Source organism: Syngnathus leptorhynchus, chromosome 3, assembly GCF_054491065.1.
Source record: "Syngnathus leptorhynchus isolate UIUO chromosome 3, UIUO_Slep, whole genome shotgun sequence".
Taxonomy (NCBI): domain Eukaryota; kingdom Metazoa; phylum Chordata; class Actinopteri; order Syngnathiformes; family Syngnathidae; genus Syngnathus; species Syngnathus leptorhynchus.
In genome coordinates, this window is record NC_141197.1 from 17,564,027 (window position 1) to 17,579,792 (window position 15,766).

General features: G+C 46.1%; 1 protein-coding gene across 3 annotated transcripts; it reads right to left on the reverse strand.

Annotated features, from left to right (window-relative positions):
• Nucleotides 1-2,409: 2,409 nt before the first annotated feature.
• cskl (c-src tyrosine kinase-like) lies at nucleotides 2,410-15,766 on the reverse strand. Of its 3 annotated transcripts, XM_085907963.1 has the most exons (14): nucleotides 15,500-15,766; nucleotides 10,591-10,689; nucleotides 8,126-8,203; nucleotides 7,948-8,061; nucleotides 7,756-7,868; nucleotides 6,340-6,559; nucleotides 4,594-4,687; nucleotides 4,443-4,508; nucleotides 4,267-4,366; nucleotides 4,100-4,190; nucleotides 3,940-4,013; nucleotides 3,641-3,836; nucleotides 3,470-3,556; nucleotides 2,410-3,313 (listed from the first exon to the last, which is right to left on the reverse strand). In XM_085907963.1, exons 3-14 carry the CDS (start codon nucleotides 8,138-8,140, stop codon nucleotides 3,131-3,133), a joined length of 1,353 nt encoding a protein of 450 aa, XP_085764089.1. In that variant the 5' UTR covers nucleotides 8,141-8,203; nucleotides 10,591-10,689; nucleotides 15,500-15,766; the 3' UTR covers nucleotides 2,410-3,130. The 3 variants fall into 3 exon arrangements, with proteins under 3 accessions (XP_085764089.1, XP_085764088.1, XP_085764086.1); XM_085907962.1 differs by lacking the exon at nucleotides 10,591-10,689; XM_085907960.1 differs by lacking the exons at nucleotides 8,126-8,203; nucleotides 10,591-10,689; nucleotides 15,500-15,766 and having other exon boundaries at nucleotides 7,948-8,085.

Below are 15,766 nucleotides of genomic sequence, written 5' to 3' on the forward strand. Positions count from 1 at the left end.
TAGACGTCTATTAGACGGTCAAAATGCTCGTAGGATCCAGTAGCTATGTTTGAAGGTGGAAGAGGTGGGATGCAATCTGCCAATCAAAATCTGACAATATTTCTCGTCAAACGATTTGGTCATCACGAATATTTTCACACGTCACCCTAAAAATAACAGCGTAAATTTAATTAGCTATTTCTCGAGAAAATCCACGAGATGTTAACACGGCTAATTTGCTCTTCCATACCGACATTGTGATCCTGACAGCTACTTGAAATTCATTTTTGGAGCCAATTCACACTTTCTCTTTTTGCAATGTGGCATGTTAAGCTCTGCCAGGTGCACAAAGACATCATCTGCTAAGGCAGCCTGCCAGAAGTCGTCGCCAGTCGCCACGACAATAAGACGTAAAACGAACGGAAGCGCCTCGCTGTCACGAGGAGGTAGCGGTGACTCGTCGTTCCTTCGAGGCCAGACGATAAACTTTGAGCAGCAGTGTCGCCAAATGGCGGCCTGGCTTCTCTCGGTAACTTGAATAAAGAAAATACAAAATGTTGGCAGGTGATGCTTGCAGACAGTTGGTGTGCAGATCACAAGTTGAAGTTGAGTTTTGCATGATAATAATGTGAATTGCAAAATGATGGTTTTATGGAAGATCTTCAGAGACTCGTTTGTTTGCCCTTCCCTGGTCTCGCTGCATGCATGGCAAGCAGCATGCTGGAGGGAAGGAGGGGAGGTGAAATGTGGAGAGCGCAATGCAAATTCATGCTGACAAGCGGCGCAGAAAAAAACATGTTCCGATGCGACTCGGGGGAGGACCTTGATATTTGCCAAAGTCAAAAGGCGGCCAACGTGCCCGCCGCAGCCGCCGGGCGAGCGGGATGTTACATCACGGCACGTGTACAATATAGTAAACAATTACGATAAATTGTTACAATGGAGAGCTTTAAATGTCATGAACAAATTGAATTTCAATAGCAATTCCTCGGAAAAATTGATTCAACTAACGAAATTGTTTTGTTTTTGTTGGCTAACGGATCTTAGCTTCGTTTTTTTTATGAGAATTTATAATTCAAATTGAACTCCGATGAAAATTTCCTTGCTTGTTTTGGCTTTGCGTACCTGGCGTGGCACCGAAAGGTAAAAAAAAAAATAGAAACCCTGCTAGTCTGGCTTTAGCCACAGCTGCCTATAAATATTGACATATACAGTAAGCAGCTATGAAATGACTAATATTTTTCAACTTTCACTTTTTAACATAACATTTGGTATAACAATTACAATTATAAAGACACAAATAGTCTCAAGAATCAACACAAAGACAGAAAGTCAGCCATTTTGGGTAATGGTCGCCATTTTAAGGTCATTTGGCTATTTCTACAAGTTCAGACAACGGCAGATAAAGAACTTTTACAACAGTTATGAGATTTGGTCTGTTTCTATATGGGTGACACGACAGTGCAGCATAAAATTCTAATTACTTGTTCGGGTTCACCAGCACGGCTATGAGCAACACAGCATAAAAACAGCACTGAATTTTTTTTTAGGTTCTAAAAGCGTTCAAAGATAATTCCAGGCTGTTTCGTGACGGCGTCAACCTGCTCTCTTCAATCAACATTCATCTCCCGCGGGTTCCTTAGAGCAGCTCAACAAATCCGTCTGTGTGGGAGGAAGTCAACCTGCGTCGTTGCAAATCCCAGGCAAAAAAAAAAAAATGTAATTAATGCAGAGTGATCCGGGCCTCACAGGCCGATGAGTCACATGACTTGCCTAAACCTCATGCAAAGCCTAACTGGAGAAACATAGCCCGCAGCATCCGAGTAGAACCGACTCATCTTCATTCTGTCACAGCATTGAGTTAGGTCCGGCTACGGATTTAAGACAAAAATAAATAAAAACTTGTAATCAGGTTAATTATGCGTGGTGATGTGTAACTCCTGTCAGAAGCTCAGGTGCATATTTTAATAAAAGCTGATTTAGCATACATCCTGCTCATCAGGATTACGTCAACATATTTTACGTCTTTAAAGGATGAGCAGTGTTTTCCGAGTGTTTGGACCAGAGATCATGTGACCAAATTTGGACATTAACCTTCTTATGCAACTAAGCAGATGCCTAATTATCGAATAACTGTAAAGATGATCCTGAGTGATATCATGCGGTGTGATTTGTTCTACGACTTTTTTTTGTGGTCATATTTACATCACAAATCAATGATATTGGCACTTTCACATGTCTACTCAGATGGAATGATTTATTCATGATAGCATAATAAAACAATGAACATTGAAAGCACTGACAGTTGAACCGAAGGCCTCTCGCGCACGCACGCTAACTCTCACACATACGCGCTCGCACACATCATGCACCACCGTCCCCCGACTGCCCATGTCCGCCTTTAATTTTTTAAATTCTGTCCCAGTCAGTCCTTTTTTTTTTCTTTTTTTTTTTTAAATCCTTTAAATATATTTGATATAAAAAAAAAAACTAAACAAGCCCACGTATGATGAACCGTTCAGAGGCTGCTCCAAGTCCTCGTCCCGTCTGCTCCTCCATTTCCGCCACTCATGGCTCCTGGACCCCAGAAAAAAAAAAACACAGAGGGAAGAAAAACCACAAAAAAAATGGGATAAAAAGAGATACGGCACTAGAAAACTGGTTTGATAACCTCCCTGAAAAAAAGGGGCAATTTCCAAAAAAAAAAAAGAAAAATTCAAAGACAGTGGCGGCGTTTTTGTGGAGCTCTGGAGGACTGGAGGCACTTTGGCACAGAGCGAAGGCCCCACACCTGACAACCACGGCCAGCAGAGGGAGGAGGGCGAGCTACCGACTGAGGCGGAAGTGGGGCATGCAAGGGTTGGATTGGGTTGTGAGCGAGCACCTGACAAAGGTGGAGGAAAAGGCCAGCCTCCCCTCCACTTAATGCCGTGTTCAACAGAGGTGGAGAGGAAGAGGAGGAGGAGCGAGAAGAAAGAAAAAGAGCGGCCAATTGGGCAAAAGCTTTACAACACCAACAGGAAGTGGGTCCTTTAAGGGAAGCTGGCGGGTATCCAAGGGTGGGGGAGAAAAGTTCACTGTGGTCCCTTGGTTTTTAACCCCTCCCCCCCTCCTCCCTTAACTCCCCACCCCTATCGTCATCAACGCCGCTTCACAGGTAGAGCTCCTTGGCTCGGATATGCTGCAGCTTCTCCCTCAGCATGCGGAAGGACGGCCGCACCGTCGCGTCCAGGGTCCAGCACTGCTTCATCAGGTCGTACACCACCGGCGGGCAGCCGTCGGGGGCGTCCATCTTGTAGCCCTTCTCCACGCGGGGCACCACCTCTTTCAGCGGCTAGCGGACAAGAGAAGCCATTTGCACAAAAAAAAAGTGAACAATGCTGCCACCTGCGGGCCAAGCGCCTCACAGTCCGGGAGCACAATCTAAAAGATTTTCAATTGGACTTCAGATGATGGTAAAATTCTGCTGACGCTACATTCGGGTACTCACAATTCGAGGGTAAGGCACACGGCCGAAGGAGTAGATCTCCCAGAGGAGGATTCCGTAACTCCAGACATCTGACTTGGTGGAAAACCTCTGCGGGGGTGACAGAATTTTTTTGTTTTTTTTTTGCCAAAGTGAGTCAGTTTCCCTGTCTGAGTACCTGAAAATAATTCTCACCTTCTCCCTCAGAGCTTCAGGTGAGGTCCACTTGACGGGGAGCTTGGCCGTGTCCTGTATGGAGGAGGCCTCCTTGGTCAGTCCAAAATCGCTGACCTTGGCGATGTTGTCGTCCGACACCAGCACGTTGCGGGCCGCCAGGTCTCGGTGGACAAAGTTGTTGGCTTCCAGGTACTCCATCGCCTCGCACACGTCGCTGCAAAGGAGGACATGTTTTTTTTTTTTTTTCCCTTTCATCTTTCACTATGGAAATGAAACTTGCAGGATGGAAGTACAAAGCGACACAGAAAATATCTCACAGTGAGAACTTGAGTAAGCAGTCACCGCCGAGCACGGTCCGTCCTCGGGAGCGCAGGTAGTCTACCAGGCTGCCCTGTTGCGCGACGGAGGAAAACGATTCTTTTGTTTTTGTGGAAAAAAAAAATCTTGAATTGAAATTGCTTTTCGAGTTTGACTGACCTTGGCCATGTACTCTGTGACGATGTAGAGCGTTCCCCTCTCCTCCACGATGACGCCCAGCAACTGCACCAGGTTGTTGTGTCTCAGTTGCCTTTGCACAATAATAAATAAATAAAAATAAAGAAATAATCAGGTTTCTGTAGAACGGAATTGGAGACGTGACTCACGTCATGACTGAGGCCTCGGCGATGAAAGCCTGCGCCGTGGCGTCGTTTTTGATACACTTCACCGCCACTTTGTTCCCTCTGTAGTCGCCCACCATTACATCTGACAAGACAGGAGGAGAACCCGGGCTAGAAACTCCAAGTCGACATCCTTAACTCTAAGGTGGGTCTCGATTCACCTCCGAACTCTCCTTTGCCGATGGTCTGCAGGAGTTTCAGCTCCTTTCTGTTCAAGGCCCAGCCGCCTTGCAGAGGAACATGGAAGAGTGAGGGAAAATGAAATCAAAAAAGAAATGATGGATTGAAAGCAATAAATCCAAATGTCCTTACTCCTGGAGAACTCGTCCTGAGCCGCCACAGTGCCTTCCATCAATTTGGGCTTGATGAGGCTGGTGCACAGGCCGTCGGCATCTTTGGTGTAGTGCTGCGAAGTACACGCGGGAACGGAATTAGAATTTTAAACGTGTGTGTGTGTGTATACCGTCAGTTTGGGGGACACCCATAAAAACAAACTTCTAAAGTGTGTCTGATGTTTCTGAGGTCTTCCCTGGTGAAAGCCTGAAAGCCGCATCATTAAACAGCTTTGACTTTCATCTTGTGCTTTCTTTGAACGCATTTCCTTTTGTCTGTGACAAGAAACGCTTCTCTGAATGTCAGTACTGTCATTTTTTTTTTTTTTCCAAGTGTTCGGGGAAAACCTCACCTCCCTCTCCTGTCACTGAGCAAAAAAGAAACATTTTTTTTTCCAAAGAATCACAAGGATGACTTACCAAACATATGCAAATGTGACATTTAGTTGAATCATTTTTAGTGTTAATGTTCAGATCCTGGTTCTAATCTAATTGACTGCATTTTAACTGGAAGATTTTTAAGTGGACGACGTTGAACTCTGAAGATGCTATCCTATTGGACAGTGATGACATCATGGCCGAAAACGCATGAACCTCCACTGCAGAGCGTCAGCGCTGCATGTGCGACTTGACAACGGGGATGAGGATGCAGATGAGGAGGCGGACATACTTATTTCGGCAAACGCCGATTGCAAAGTCGCGTGTGGGAATGAATGACAAATTCCAAAACTGCAGCATGACCAATGGGCCGAGTGGCTGCGTTGGCGATTACAACCACCAGGTGGTGCCGTTGTACCGAAGGAAATTCCCACGTGGCGAAGCGCTGTGAACAATGCATTACGCAACACTAACATGAAGATGAAAGAACATTTAAGAGGAAAGTGTGATTATGGCGAGCGGCGTGTGTGACATCACCGCCGAGTTCCCGCCTCCTTTTATCGGTCTTTCGCAAAGGAGGCCTGCCGCGACAAGCCGACGGGAGCTAGGGACGGCCGAGCCGGAAAATACACACGCGAAGAATGAGAGGAATCCTCGGCGAGCGAGGAGGGAAGACGCAGTGGGAAATGCAGGCGGGGAGAAGCTATACATAGACGAGAGAAAAAAAAAAGAAAAAAAAAAAGAGAAGAAGGCGGCGTAACAGAGCGGCGAGGTTTACACAAGGACGACGGAGATCAAGCCCTGAGGAACGATAATGATACGGAAAGAAAAAGTGAAAGGCTAACAACTAAAAGTCGGACACCTTTGAGATTTAAAAAAAACAAAACAAAAAAGGTTTGGGCCAGGATCAGGACTAAAAAAATAATTGCGTTGAAGTAATGTTGGCACAGTTGCCTTTATTGTTATGTAATATGAGGGCAAGAATTTGGACTTTACCTTGAAGGCACATTTCCATTGCCAGCCCAATTAAAATTGCGCGCCACAGTTTGAGCTCTTGAGCTTCTCGTTATCTGACGGGATGAAAGTCTATCCGCCTGCCAGCCTTGTGGATAACAGCTCGGGCAGATTATTTTTTTTTTTTTTCAAGAAAGCGAGATGTTTAGTCAAACCCCACTGGGAACTCCCGGTGCGTGTGTGTGTCTGTCTTTTTCAGTTGGGTGCCCGAGGTTATGTAACGGTGTTAATAAATAATATACTAACTCATTCATCATACTAAATAAAGTAAGCTAGGTCGTATGGCTAAATCAAAAAAATGATTCGCTCGCAGTGTTTTTCCCGCCCGGCTCACCTCCACCAGCTGCATGAGGTTGTCGAAAAATTCTTCCTCGTCGATGGAGAGCTTGCCGTTGTGGTAAATGATGCGGTAGTGCTCCACCTTGCCGTCGCAGCTGACGCACAGCGTGTAGTCGCCCGGGTAGTTGGTGCTCTCGCGTACCAGAAATAGGCCCGTCTCGGGAGGGTAGAGCAGCCGCTCGGCTTGCTCGCGGGTGATCTTCCCGTGGAACCAACTGAGAAAAAAAAAAAAAAAAAAGAGGACGGGACACCAGATTAAGTGCTGGCAAAATGTTCTCATTGTGTTCTTCTGAAATTAGCATGTTTTGAAAGGCTCGTCATCTCTTCTATTGAGCCGGTAGCAAGATGCCTTGGTTACCACGGCGACGGGATGTTCCTACCGGCCCAAGAGTGTGAAGAAACCAAAACACGTTCCCAACCACAAATTACCCCCCCGTGTCAACTTCATTCACGTAAATGAGAGTGATCAATGCTAATCTCTGCTAACGCTAGAGGTCTGGGCTTATCTTTTGGCTTTGATTTACTGGTGGACAAAAAGTGATAGCGGGACTAGCTAGCTAGATGGATGGACGTACAACGGTGCAAATTGATTTAGCCTGTTTCTCGTGGCTGCTGGTATCCATCCCTCCTTGTCGTTGGCCTCCGCCCGCAGACAGCGCCAGGCTTTGTGGCGAAGCAGATTAATGCGTTTCGATTTGATGAGATCAGCGCAGGCTGCTTCTCCAGTGAATGCCGGATCCTTAACCAGTAATAATTCTTGGGCGAGGGGTCTACAGCCCACACACATATACAGATTTAATTATTTTAATTTCTTCTTACCAATATGCCTAAACCTATTTAAAAAAAAAAAAAAAAAAAAAAAAAAAAAGTTTTGATTGCAATATAAAATCCACCAGTCGTTCATAAGCCACTCAACAAGCTGCTTAACTATTTCAGTAAATCTGAAGCGAGCAACAGGAAGTTTGTTTCCCGTGTCGTCAGTCGGTAATGTTGGTTATGTAACAACCCCATTGAAGCGCCGGATGACCCAATGACCCAAAAGCCGAGCGTCGTGATGCTCATAACGGGGTTCGAAGGAGTAGCCCGGTTGGAGTGCTACATTTTTGGCCGATCGTTTTATGGATCGACAAACGAGGCGCGGTGTGGAATCAAAACGGCGTTATTTGGGTCCATTTCTTCCTTATGGCTCATTTGCATGTTGCTCTTGTCTCATGTTCCCCCTTTTAGACATGTTTCTCTCTCTTCCTGTCCCAGCCACCCCCCCTCCAGGCTTTGCAACTAGTTACAGTGAGAATGGTGCAAAAAAAAAAAGTCAGAGGCCCCATGAAGATAAAAAGTAAAAAAAAAAAAATGTTTGCCTTTCTTTTCCCATAGTGTGAACTTTTGAGGAGCTTTTTGTCCACCAACTTACGGCATGAGACTGAGCTTCCCTCCTGATTTGACTCCTTCTCTCTTCTGGACATAGTTTGCTGGAATGGTTCCTTCTCTGCCCACAATGTTCCTCGCTTTGTACCAATTAGGATCCTGAAGAGGGGGGGAAAAAAAAATGTCTTCAGCCGATCATAACGAGCGTTGTCGTCAGAGATAGCGAGAGCTCGCTTACCCTGGTGACTCCGATGATGGTCAACACGTCTCCTTTGCAGAAGGGCAGATCCTGTTCGTTGGCCGTCTGGAAGTTGTACTTGGCGACGCACTCGGTGCCCGTCGACCACGGCGCCTGCAAAAAACAAAATGGCGTCATTACCGACCGACAAAACTTGTTTTGTGCTGGTGCCGCTTACGTGAATCCCAGACATGATGAGAGGAAGTGGGCAGCAGGTGTCCTCGGGCAGCTCACTGTTCACCTGGTACCATCAGAGCTGTGATGAATAAAGCTAAGCGTTAGCGTCAAATTCATGCGCGTGAATCAATAACACGGTCATTTCCAATCAAACATATCCACCCGAAACGACTGCTTTCAACCAAAACGGCCTCTTCAATTTCTAGAAGGAACATTTCACCTTTAAAAAAAAAAAAGCTGTAGAGCATCGCACTTTTTTTGCGACTAGTCGGGCGAACAGGAAGTTGCCAGTCAAGCGAGAAGGAGGAAGTCGTAGAGTCATATTTTCCATCGCTCTGCATGAAGCGGGGAGGGGCAGACGACAGAATCCGTACCCGCAAAGGAAAGCGATTTTTTTTTTTTTTAAGAGTAGCTAGTAAGGCTCGATGAGCATGACACATTCCCTGGAGAGTTGACCACGGCGTTGCGGCCGCCGCATCCTGTGTTGACACAGGAACTGGCCCGCTTGCGGTCAATGGCAGATATAGCAACAGCTGTGTATTAGCCCGGGCCGGGGGCCGGCCCCTCTCGTGTCGGCCACTCACATCCGCATTGTGAGGCCGGCCATAGAGTGCTATTCTTAACTGCCGCCGCTTTGAGGAATGCCTTAAGAGCCGTCGGAGCACATCAAGCAACATCACGACCAAATTAGTCAAGTGCTACTCTTTTCTTGGGGCCCATTGTTCAATCGCTTGGCCCTCCTACACGCATGACAATCACATTCAAGTCCTCGACAATACTTTCCATTTCAAATTCGTGCCGTACAATAGGTCACGGAGCAAAAAAAAAAAAAAATGTTCTGAAAAATTCGTAAGGATACTCCCGATTGTCAACGCAGGGCCACGTGGAGGTCACGGAGATAGATGCGCCGCTATTAAGGTGTTCTTTCATTATGAAAGAATGAGTCATCTTGTGGCCCATCTCTTAACATCGTCTGACACTAATGTGGGTGTTATGCAACTTTAGTGCAGTCCCTGGATAAGTGTGGTTTAAAAAATAAAATAAAAAATCTACGCTAGCAGAACGCAGCGGCTCTCAGCCAGAGGGTTCATGGAAAACTAATGGAAAAAATAAAATACACCTTTAATCTCTAAACTTTTGGCAATTACCTTCAAGAGTGTAGCACAAACTAAACCGTGTTTCTAAAAAAACGGGAATCCTGATGAGATTTCATTGGGGGTGTAAACATTTCTATCAATTTGTATCGGGCTCTACTACTCGGAATATTGCGCAAGGTGGACATGAATGACGATCGCTTCCTCCTTTGCGTCTAAATTTGTCTCCGCTCATTGTGACGTTGTCATGGCGATGAGTGATGCAACAGCGCTCTTTATTGATGGAGCGCTTCCCGAAAAGCGGAGGCCGTGTTGGCCGAGGTATAAGCCCGCCAGGGACGGACGGAACGGCGTGCGCTAAATCATGCCCTTGCGCTCAAACTAACTAGATCACGGCAAGCCTGTGGATTGACGATGCCTTCGTGTTCCTGCGGCTGCGTTGTCATTTATACTGCACGCTTGACGGTGATGTACTGCTATACCTGCACTGCACCGCCCATCCCCGAGCTTTCAGCCGAGGATGAACATTTGGCCGCAGGACCACAAAAAAAAAAGTAAACAAGCAAGGCACCAGAGGTTAGCAAATACCAAAGGTCAAAGGTTAATCACCAGTAAATCCAGACTAAAAAACACAATGGCATGTTTACATCCCACAACCAAAGAATCACAGCGCCAAGTTTGTCTTTTAGCCGATTGCTGCTCTGTCAGCTTTTTTACCGTTGTTGTAAATAAAAGCGTAAACAGAGGAATCGCCAGAAAGGGCCCGAGCCCCAATCGAAAAAGTTATTGTCAGCTTCTAAAACCAGAACGACAAAAACCGCAGGCATCTGTGGCCGATGCGAAGCGGACGTTATTTATATCGCGCAAGCACAGGACCAACGCACAGGAAACACAACAGCAACGAAATACAGGGAAACAGATTTTACATAAACCGGCTTTTTCTTTCTTAACTTGCTGTTTGGCCCAGATACTATGAAAACAAAAAGTCACACAGTGTCCTGAGAGAAATCGAATTGATCAAGGCTCAATTGCACAACAGCCGCAACAAGGACACCATTATGTAGATTGCCAGTCAACAACATTCCTGATCAATCATGTGTTAGGGGAAAAGTCACGTTACCTTCTCAATTATTGCAAGAAATGACTAATAATATGGATATTCAAACCTCCCCCGTAAAATGAGGTAGATGCGTGGAATAGTCCTCCAGAGTGATGACAGAAATGTAAATAATGGAGAGATGTGGCTTTGCAGCATGGAGCATAAACAAATTATTTGCCGTTTGCGTTGACTAGCAAGGTTTCACGTGTACGGGAAGTCAAAAAACGAAGATACGAGAGAAAAAACATTCTGAAGAAACAGGAAGACGCTCACTTCCTTTCTGTTACGTTGTTTACTGTCTTCGTTTACGCCGAGGATTGTCAATCAGTGGTCCGCGGCCCTCTAAGGGTCCGTGGCGGTATTGCAGGCGGTCTGCAAAATTGAAAATAAAAGACATTTATTTAGACTTGATTTATTTTGCAGCTAATTTTCTGAATCGTTTTCCCATCCAATAATAATATATGATAATAATCCAATAATAATATAATAAATAATAAGCAGTGGTCCCAGAGTTGCTTCTTGGTTATAATGGTGGTCCCTTGGGTGGTGGAGAAGCAGACAGTTGGGCTGACAGACAGACAGGCGTGACGTCACGGAGCGACGGGCCGCTCGGACTCACCGCTGGCGTCGGACAACAAAAGCAGCCAGCCAGGAAGTGGAAGAAAGAAAGGAAAGGGGTGGCGAGCAGAGGGGGGGAAGGGAAAGGGCCCGCGACGGCTGGGCCGCAGAGGGGGAGGAAGGCTATGTGATGCTGGGCGATGGCGATTGCTTATTGTTTGAGCTTGAGCTTCAGAGTCTCGGTGCGGACAGACACAAACACACACACACACGCACACACACACACACACGCACACACACACACACACAGCTCCGGCTATTTATATCCTCTCAGTACATGTCGGGTTGGAGGCAACCTGGACTCGCTTCTAGCGGCACATACATTATGGAAATGTTAAATTCAATGAAAGACTCTGTTTGCTCTGAGAAAACATTAGATATATATATATAGTTTTTTTTTCTGGAACGGATTAATATCATCTCCATTCATTTCAATGGAGACAAATGATTTGAATGACAAGAACGGCCAAGAAACAATTTCAAGTCATATGTCAAGACACGGCTGTATAAATAAAACGGATGACTGGCAATTGACAACGAATTTGCGCACTAGCGCCACCTGTGTAGCCCGACAAATGCCAACATGTGTCCACTGCCAGGCATAAAAACTCTCATCTCAAATATTCTACTTTGGCGACCATGTCAAAAGAACATTGGGTAGTATCTTGGAGGTGACGGGGAAGATATGTGTGTGTGTGTGTGTGTGTGTGTGTGTGTGTGTGTGTGTGTGTGTGTGTGTGTGTGTGTGTGCCGCCTGATCTCCTTTGGTTGCAACACATGACAAGTCTTCCATTGAGGCCGCGGGGAAGAGGAGGGAGGCAAAGCGCATGCACGGAGAGACACAAAGAACATCATTAGCAGCAGACACAGCCGGGTGCGGGCACAATATGTCAGCCCCGAATCTCTTTTAATAAAGACACGCATTCAGCACCAATGACACCATGGAGAAACACCCACGTCGTGATGAGAAGGAGGAGGGAAGAGGGAAGGCACATTGGCAAAAAAAAAAAAAAAGGACTAGAAAGAGATGCTTCAATCAGATTTGGCTCACGAGACAAGATTCCACTGATTGCTGCGAAGGACACCGAGTCAGACTTGTAGTGATCACAAGACAATCTTAATCCATATGCAGACGTTGACGCTATGATTGAGTTTAGAAAGTTTCTAAAAAAAAAAATTGTTGGATTAAAATCTGACTCGCATGTTTTAACACACATGGGAACCGTTAAAACTGCCGGGAAGTGTTCGTAGACCGCTAGTTAAAAAGGGGAAAAACTGGAGATGTTTTTTTTTTTTTTTTTTTTGATGGCCGGCTGGCATCTGCGTATGATCGTCGGATTGGATGCCAGCTCTGAATAATGGAACTTGCGTCGCGTTATGCCAGGACTCTAAATTATTCATTTTCTGTGCGCAGGCAAGCATCAGCGCTCAGCGTGGGGCACTCACCACTCCGGGGTTCACACACACACACAAACACACACACGTATCCTTGCTCACGTACGTTTCGAAAACAGGAAGTGAACTACTGCGGGGGCATATTCGCTTACATCCAGGAAGCGAATATATTCCGCCGTTCAACGTGTCAAGCGGAGGTCTTTGTGGTTTGGGGCGGGATTAATTTATGCTGCTAACAAATCAAAATATCCATGCTCCTTAAATGTGCAATAGATGAAAGAGAAAAAAGTTCTACAATGGCGGAACCCCCTCGAGAGGAAGATAATGAAGCTGGCACCTTCTTTTTACGGGCTACGTTTCGAAAATGTAACCTAATTATCCGGGAGACGACTGCTTAAAACATCCACTCGCTTTACGATAAGCCATTATTTTTTTACGACTCGTGATTGTGGTAGTAATCAAAATAATCGGATTTAGCATCGTGTGAAACGGTTCCCAGTCTGTATTTTCCGGGGTGCCCGGTGGGCTTTTCTCACCATGTTGGTCGGTCAACTCGCCGGCAGGCGTGGGAGAAGAAGCCCTCGCAGCCTTCAAGTGTGTGTGTGTGTGTGTGGGGGGTGACCAGACGCTGGCACAGATGGAGAGTTTGTGCCCAAGATGGCGGCCACAATGCCGCCATTCTACGAGGCCGATAGCGACGAGGGTCTTGTGAAGAGGGCTTGGCGCTACGGCTGATCAACAGAGAGCGCGACATCGTGAAGGAACTGAATGATTCACTTTTATTCCCATTTAGGTTTCGAGTAGCGTCGTCTAATCAAGCGACGGACAAGTCTCCGGTTACATGGTCTTTGAAGATTCTCTCCCGAAAAGCCATGTGGGAGCAGAGCCCAGTCCGGCTTAGGTGCTCAGCAGGGGGGTAATGGATCCTCTGCCGGCCCGTTTGAAGCCCAGCCGAAGTCCGCTGACCTCAACATAAAGAACCAGTTTGCGTTGCCTCCCGCGTCTGCTTCTAGCCCGCTTTTGATGCCTTTCATCACCAGCAAAGCAAGGGATTCATCATCTGCTGCGGGTCGCAATGCCAGCGCAGCATTGAGGAGCACCAGGACATCTCAGATAGTCAAAACCCATATCACTGCGTTTGTTTATTTATGGCCGTTTAATTGGGGATGACAGTCGCTGTCAACTAGACTGGGCTGATATTTCATTCCTGACTAAAAAAAGTTCATGACTTTAGCAAGTCAGACAAAAATGGGAGTGAATCATGTGGATAAACATGACTGGCCTCCAAAAAGTCCTGACCTCAACTCGATAGAACAATTCTGGGGTGAATTCAAGTGGGCATGACTGGGAAGCCAGCGCCTGGCATTCTTGTCCATTATGAGAAGGTATGCGTGTATCAGCTGCTGAATAGCTCCAACAAATTGACAACCAACGAGACTAACTCGTGATTTCGAGGGACGGCGGAACTGTTTCGCTTCTGTTTGCATTTTTTTTTTTTTGGTCTAACTGCGATATAAAACCCGTGCCCTTTTCCCCGAATCAAAGCTTGAAAACATCTCCACACTTTCCAAAGTGACATCACCGACTATTAGTCCAGTGTGCACATTAAACGGTTTTGTTATCCGTCCGCCAATCTCCGATCCCGTTTTGCGAACCTTCTGCCGTTCTTAAGCCGACCGGGCGACGCGAGCGTTGATGGACAGCGAGTGGATGCGCCTTGTTTGCGAGAAGCCTCCACTTCGCATGCCAATGAGATCCGCGCGGCGCAGGGAACAAAGCTCGATTCCAAGCTGCCAAACAAACATTAATAAAGATGACCTCGCAGGCGTACGCATTTCTCCTTCAGATGCCTTCCGGCGAGGCCTTTTGAACGCCGCACTCGCCGCGCGTCAATCACGTTGGTAGCAGAGCGAAGAATTCAAGTGTAAGACTTGACAGATGGAACAAACAAAATGTCTCGACGAGGCGCAAATGTGACGACCCGGCTAAAGTGATGCTGCCTCACATACTGTAATTCTGGTCCGAAGAAACTGTGGGTCAATCTTTTTGTAATCCGAGGGCCATTTGATTAGGATCATCCATTTGGGCCCAAAATAAAGATCAGTTGCTAAGGCTGGCCATAAAAGTCTTATATGCATGTAGTGTTGATGTTTTTTTTTTTTTTTAAATACACTGTGACTCAAGAGTAAAAAGCAAACATTGGGCTGAGCAAGCACATTGGCCCCTCCTCGCTTATGGATGTAGCTAAGAAGGCTGCTGAAGCCCTTGGTGGTCGTGCCCCGGCTTGCAAAGGTATGTGCGTATCACGACTTGAAAGAGCAAGCAGGACAGGAAGCGACTGAAAAAAAAAAAAAAAAGAGGCCAAGAATGTCTGCAGTCGAGTTCTTGAAACAGTCAACAGCATCGAATGTAATCAATATGGGAGATGGCTTATTAGGGATAAAACTAATAATCAGATTATAGGTACATGTTTTGAAAAAGGGAATTGCTTCTTGGGGGGGGGGGATGAAACAAGGTGGGTAAGATGCCCTCTTGGTCCCTTGAATAGAAAAACACTAGGCTGCGGGTTTAAAAATAAACAGCGGCTGTGTGTATAATTGTATCTACTGTAACAGTCAATTATTGCATTACGCACAATGTCTCCAGCGGGGGGAAAAAAAAAAGAATAATCCATCCGCCAGTTTCTATCCACAATATAATCATTTATTTAAACAAATGCAACAAATCGCCTGTCAAACGCATCTTAATGCTTGACCACAAAAAAAGCTTTCCGCAAGCCAAGCGTCCGATAATGGAATCAGGGTCGCATCTTTGGTGGTTCAAAACTAGCAGTGGGCGTTGTTAGCAGATGCCAACGCAAGAATGGCTTCGTTTAAATGTTTTATATTTCAGAAAATGAAGACAGAAAGATAGCAAAAGAGGGAAAGTATGTATCTGTGTGCGTGTCTCCCTCCGCTAATGCAATTACATTTTGTGGTGAGCTAGCGGCTAACGGTAACGTGTTTGGCGCTGGTTGCGCTCAAGCAATGAGTCTAATAATAAAAACTGCATTAGGATCTTTTTTTAACAAACAATGGCTTCTCTCGTTGTCTTATTAAACACCGAGTGAAATCAACCACAACGAGACGAAAAACGATAGAGAGGCTAAAAAAAAAAAAAGCTCACTCACCCCGAGAAAAAGCGTCGACCAAGCGGGCTGCGACAAACTAGCGACGGTGGTCCATGGGGGTGACTGCGGCGGGGAGCATCCAGGATCGGCTGCTGCGGCTTGAATTGTCGACAATCCCAAAAACGCTGCGTGGACTTGACGCTACTTTGCGCCTTTTCGATCATGTGTGTTTATTTGTATATATGAGTGTGTATGTGTGGCAAGGCAACAAGAGAGAGGGGCCTACTGCTTCCCGAGAGGAAATGGTCTCCGCGCATGCGCAACCGA

Coding starts and splice junctions, on each gene's coding strand:
- cskl (XM_085907960.1), bottom strand. CDS start 8,085: ATGACGCCATTTTGTTTTTTGCAGGCGCCGTGGTCGACGGGCACCGAG. Junction 7,869..7,947: donor CCATCATCGGAGTCACCAGG/GTAAGCGAGCTC, acceptor CCCCCTCTTCAG/GATCCTAATTGGTACAAAGC. Junction 3,314..3,469: donor GTGTGCCTTACCCTCGAATT/GTGAGTACCCGA, acceptor CTTGTCCGCTAG/CCGCTGAAAGAGGTGGTGCC.